This window comes from Coptis chinensis, chromosome 6, assembly GCF_015680905.1.
Source record: "Coptis chinensis isolate HL-2020 chromosome 6, ASM1568090v1, whole genome shotgun sequence".
NCBI classification, from domain to species: Eukaryota; Viridiplantae; Streptophyta; class Magnoliopsida; order Ranunculales; family Ranunculaceae; genus Coptis; species Coptis chinensis.
In genome coordinates, this window is record NC_141461.1 from 76,219,101 (window position 1) to 76,225,220 (window position 6,120).

General features: G+C 35.7%; 2 protein-coding genes across 2 annotated transcripts; one reads left to right on the forward strand and one right to left on the reverse strand.

Moving 5' to 3' along the window:
- Positions 1–2,490: 2,490 nt before the first annotated feature.
- LOC147494517 (protein FAR-RED IMPAIRED RESPONSE 1-like) lies at positions 2,491–3,081 on the reverse strand. The gene has a single exon (XM_086568162.1). It carries the CDS (start codon positions 3,079–3,081, stop codon positions 2,491–2,493), a length of 591 nt encoding a protein of 196 aa, XP_086424288.1.
- Positions 3,082–4,086: 1,005 nt separating this feature from the next.
- Positions 4,087–4,650, forward strand: LOC147494518 (putative protein FAR1-RELATED SEQUENCE 10). Its single transcript, XM_086568163.1, has one exon. The coding sequence runs from the start codon at positions 4,087–4,089 to the stop codon at positions 4,648–4,650; it is 564 nt and encodes a 187-aa protein (XP_086424289.1).
- Positions 4,651–6,120: the final 1,470 nt, after the last annotated feature.

Here is a 6,120-nt window from a genome sequence, read left to right on the forward strand (position 1 = left end):
AGACAAAAATAAAGTAAAAAAATAAAGAGAAAAAATGGAAGGGAGAGAAAAAGGGGGATTCCCCGTGTCGTAGACGAGCTCTGTTGTCGCGCTTCGGTAGATGTTAGGCCGGCAATGGCGCCATTTGATAAGAATTAAATTGGACGTTACTCCAACTCACACTTATATCAATTACCTTACTCTCGATTCATGTTGAAATATAGTTCGAGTAAAAGAATCGTCCCATGCCTAACATTGAAGCACTTGTTCACAACTTAACTAGACCACTCAAGAGAAACCTTAAATGAGAGAAGGCTTTAGGCGGAAGTTTTTACACTACACTTTACTTCTTTTAATTATAAGTTACAAACGTTACTAATAACAAATTTATTCTAAAATGACTAAAGAATATAGAAGAGAGAGAAGTGTGGAGGATTGATTTACCATGTGATTCAAACTACTATTAATGAAAGACATATTTTAATTGTTAGTTTTCATATTCACTTTGATTCATAGACAAATCAAAGTGAATAATTAAACTTTGATCCCTAGTAGAATTTCTAAATCTCTAAAGAGATTCTACTAGCATGAGAGATTAAATTAGCACCCTATCTCTAGAGCACTTCTTCAACCTCTAGTTTGTTTTCCATTTCTAACTATTTTGTAATTGAAGTAAAAAATCAAACTTGTTAAATTTTAAGCAATTGAGTTATATCTTCATTAGTAGAGTTATCTTCACATGGGTTTATCTAACCCTCCACAAGGGATGAGTTAGCTCATAATGAGATAACTACAACTAATGAAAATGAAGAAGAAAAAGAAGAAGAAGAAGAAGAAGAAGAAAAGAGAAGGGCTACAAGACCACAAATCACAAGTAAATTGGCAAGTTTATTTAGAGCACCACCCCTCTTATTTACAGTTTCAAAGGAGTGAAATGGGTGGCCAAGATTACATCTTACATTTTCAATTCAAAGGTTACAAAGTAATCTACTTTTATAATGGAATTTATTTAACCTAAGGGGAGAAAGTGGGTGAATAGTAATTCCCATTACAAGATAAATAATTAGGAGTGGTTTGTGCATGTATTAAGTGGAGAAAGTGGGTGATTACATAAGCTTCCACTTAATGACGTCATGATGAATAATAATTGGATTTTTACTTTGTCTTGGTTCGGACCTGTTTTAATTTATAGTCTAGTAAATTGATAGAACATATATACCATTGTGTAGAGCTTGTCGTTTTGACAGGTCACACGCCCAAAATGGAGTTCGGAGTCAAAAGATATGATTTTCTGAAATTTTGTTGACTTTTCTGCAAGATTTGACCAAGGTTGACCCGGAATTGACTATTTTGACCAGGCTTAATGGGCTTGATTTAAGTTTACAATGGGCTTCTTTTGGACTTGATAAAAAGGCTTTGTTTCCCAATTAGCATACTCACCTTGTTTCCATGCCAAAATGCTGATTTTGTTGAAATTTTATCGTTTACGTGTTGAAACCTGCAAAAGCATGGAAATACAATTAATTTGCATTTATTACACACATAATTAACCAATATATAATGTCTCTACAGGGTTTATAACTTTATATTATAGTTTTGGGTGCTTATCAGTAACCATCTTGAAGTTGCTTCTCCATCCTATAATAATGAGTAATACAAGGGACTCGGGAGTTGAATGAGATAAAATCTGTTTGGTTTTCTTTCTCTACCTTGCTTCGTAGTGCATTTTCATACTGCTCGACAAACTATTTCAAGGTAGTCTTGGAGTTTACATACCCATCAAAGAATGAATTCATGCTCTCACTTCTTTGAGTAGTTGACATCCCTGCCCAAAAAGTATATTTTTCAAACACAGGAACCAGTGAGTTTTATCCTCATAAAACCCATTCAACCAATCATTTTTTTTAAGATCAAATTTCTCAATAAATGTCTTCCAACTTTCTTCAAAATCATCAATAGTCACAGACTCATAGACTGCACGTTGCATTGCAAACTTGATAGACTCGTACTCTTTATGAGCCTTTAACTTTTCAGGCAATTTTTTCATTATATGCCATAAACACCACCGATACCGTGTGCTCGAGAAGGCACTCCCCATACATTTTGCATAGCTCTGTCTTGATCAGTTATTATTGCATTAGGAGCACGACCACGACCACCCCAAGCTAATGTAACAGTATCCTACTTCGAAATCAAGGCACACCCCAATAACATTGACTGTCCATGATGGTTCACCCCAATGAAAGGGGCAAAAGGCATGTCATACTTATTTGTTAAGTATGTCGTGTCAAAAGTGATGGCATCGCCAAACCCTTCATATGCCGCTCTACTCTTTGCATCATCCCAAAATATATTATTTATCGTGCCATCAATTCTATCTAAACCCATCAGAGAAAAAAAAAATTAATTGTTAGCCTGCATTTTTGTGAAGTAGTTTTCAACTGTAGCACCATCTCCATTACCGTGTCTTAACCGTTTTACTTTGTCAAGATGATTGCTACAATCTTTCTCTTAAAATGGCACCTTCTCATGACCACCCGCTTCTATAACAAAGGTGCGATAATTGTTGCTAGGCTTAATACTCAACATATCATTCAGTTCAAGCCTTCTTTTTATAGAGGGTTTCAGGCCACGGTTCTTTTTGTAAAATCGTGATTTTCCTGGGCTCAACATGTGATTATGATCAAGCGCAACCGATGTCACGTGCCACTTCCCATTGGGGCATAAAGCAGCCCTAAGCCTTGCATTACATTCAGTTTTGGTGATTGGATGCAATTTGAAAGCATTTCTTGATGTGCTCTCTGTTTTGCTTGACCGAGAGCATGCAAAAGCCACCCATCGAACCTCCCCATTATCGTCAGTCCTTGAGGATCTTTTGTTAACTAGAAAGCCATTTTCATTACCATATTTCAAATAGTACTCAAATAATTCAGCAACACTATCAAAACTCATTCCAACATTCAACTCCAATTTATTTTCTTCTTGAACAAATACATTCTCTATATCCTCATCATCATCTGGTATAACCTCAATCTCGTCTTCATCAGTATACTCTTCAACATCTACTATATCCTCATTTTCATCTTGACTAAATCCATCCATTACTTAAAAAACAAGAAAAGTTTAGGAAGTTAAAAAAGCGTCCAAAAATTAATGTCCATTAGTGACTATTTCAACTTTAGAACAAAGTAAATAAAATTGCAAAATTATAATAAATGTCAATTCGTAAAAATGAAAATTAAGATGCAACATGAATCTACTAAATCTAGTTATATTATATAAAAGAAATTGATGTTTAAGAGTCTCAATATTAAAATAAAATTGAATCTTAAAAACCAATAATATTGAGTTGGGATTATTTATCTTACTGTAATGATGACGAGCAGTTCGAGATTTCTGACGTAAAGTTGTTTTGTATAATTGTTGCTATAATAAAGGTGCGATAATTGTTGCTTGGCTTAATACTCAACATATCATTCAGTTCAAGCCTTCTTTTTACAGACGGTTTCAAGGCACGGTTCTTCTTGTAAAATTGTGGTTTTTGGCTGACTTCATTTTGCTTAATGGTACACATACTCCATATATTGAAGGAGTTCTGGGTTCTGTGTTGGGTGATATAAAATGGGATCGAAGCTTTACTGTTTTATAGGCATCGTGGCTTTTGGCTAACTTCATTTTGCTTAAACCGTATATATATATATGGTTTGGCTAGGTAGACATGAGTTTCCAAAACTGTCAAAAAAACAGCCAAAAATAGTCGTTGGATCCAAACAATCCTGAATCAAGATTAAAAAACAAAGTTTCGGAATTAACCTCACAAAATACGAAACAAAATTTTGAAAACTTGAAATTTTCGTAAACTTACAGAAACAAACTCACGAAGGGTAAAGAATTGGGAGTTTTCATATCACCAAAAAATAAACCATTTTCATATCACCGAAAATTAAACAAACAACAAACAAACTCAACAAAAGAAGGAAGGATGAAGCTAATCACGAGTTTTATTTTCCAAAAATGAAGGTAATTAAGTTTATAACTTTGATTAAGTTTGTTTTTCCTTTGCTAGCTAGCATTTGAACTTGAACCCAAAATTTAGAAATTGAGTCAATGGGAGATAATGTAATAATCAGTATCGACAAGGACGTAGTTGTTGGGTCTTCGTTGAGTAAATCCCTGGATAGACTAGTTGCTTCGTTTGTAGGTATGGTTTTTAGTAGTGTTGAAGACGCAAAGACTTACTACAGACAATATGGTCAACAAGAAGGATTTGAGACTCGTATTCGGTCGACAGAACTGAAAAAAGGTTGTGTGGATTTTGTTACGGGATGTTTAATAGGCGGTGTGGATAACAAGAGAGAAGTGGGAGAAGTGGGTGTTTCTAGAAATACTAGCACTATCAAGTGTAGTTGCCCCACTAGAATGTGTGTTACAAAAAGAAAACGCGAAGATATATACTATGTAAGTTGCGCTGATAATGACCATAGCCACGGTTTGGTTAGTCCAGCAAAGAGAAATTATATGAGATCGAACAAAAATATGCCTCAAGCGGCTAAGAAGTTGACTGAGATTTTTGGTGATTATGGTTTACCTGTCGGTAAAGTTGCAGCTATTTTAGTGGGGAAGAAGTTGGGTTTACAAATAAGGATTGCTGGAACCATCATTATGGTTTGACTAGAAAGATGCCTAAAGAAGGTGATGCAACTGTCGTGCTTAAAGATTTTATGCAGAAGAGTGCCGAGAATTTCCAGTTTTACTACGCTATTGATCTAGATCAAAATGGGATTACAATAAACTTTTTCTGGGTTGATGGGAGGTTTCGAATGTAGTATGAGTATTTCAAGGATGTTGTCTCTTTTGATACTACATATTGTACGAATGCATACTCTATGCCTTTTGCCCCTTTTACTGGAGTCAATCATCATATGCAGTCGATTCAATTTGGTTGCGCGCTGTTACTTGATGAGACAGAAGATACATTCATATGGTTGTTTAAGGCTTGGCTTGCAGCCATGGGTGGTCGTGCACCAACTGCAATCATCACTGACTAGGATAGAGCGATGATTGCAGCTATTGCAAAAGTGTTCCCTGATACTCGTCATCATTACTGTCTTTGGCATATTATGCAGAAATTTCAAGAGAAGCTGTCCTTTACTAAAATTAAGACACTGGTAACTGACCTGAAAAACACTATTTCTTACTTGTATCAGATTGCTGATTTTGAAAAAAGATGGTGTACAATAATAAAGAAGAATGAGTTGTCCGCAAAACCTTGGTTGACAGAACTGTATAATATGCGGGAGAAATGGGTTCCTTGTTATCTCAGTGACACATTTTTTGCTGGTATGCATACGACGTACTGGGAGGAGTGAATCGATGAATTCTCATTACGACCAATTCGTAAATTCGAGCACTATGCTGATGGAGTTTGTACATGGTAATGAGAGATCTTTGGCTTTGATTGCTAGGAATGAAAGAGATGTTGATTACCGCACTGAGCATAGTTCATGAATTGTGGCTAAAGATGTTTTCCTCCTTATGCATGTTGCGAAGGTCCATACGATTAATGCATTCAATAAATTTAAGGAACAATTAGAGAAGGCAAAGATGGAGTACAAAATTGATGGGGATGAGATTGTCAACAATGGAACCGGAAGCTACATGGTGAAATTGGTGAAATTCAAAAGACCCGCAGAAGAAGTCCGTTTGGAAAGTGAGTTTCTATATAGGAACCTTAGAGGAAGGCTGTGAATGTAAGTATTTTCAGTTTATGGGGTTACTTTGTGGTCACATGTTAAGGATTTTTCAGCGTTACGAAATCGAAGAGATTCCAAGGCATTTTCTTTTAAAGCGGTGGATGCAAAAGGCAAACACGTATAGAGCGGAGTTTCATACTAGATTAGTGGTCGGCCATGAAAACCATGAACTTTTAAGAGTGGCTCATTGTATCAAGGTTGCTTCTCAAGTGGCTTACGATGTGGGGAGTAGTGTTGAGGCTTATTCATATTTTATAGAAAAGATGGATGAAATGGCTAAGCATGTCTCAACGTTGAATATAGCTTCGAATGAAGGAGACAAAGATAATGAAGATGATCTAGTTGAAGAGTCTTTCGTTGATACCTTACAAGTTATGATTGTGATATT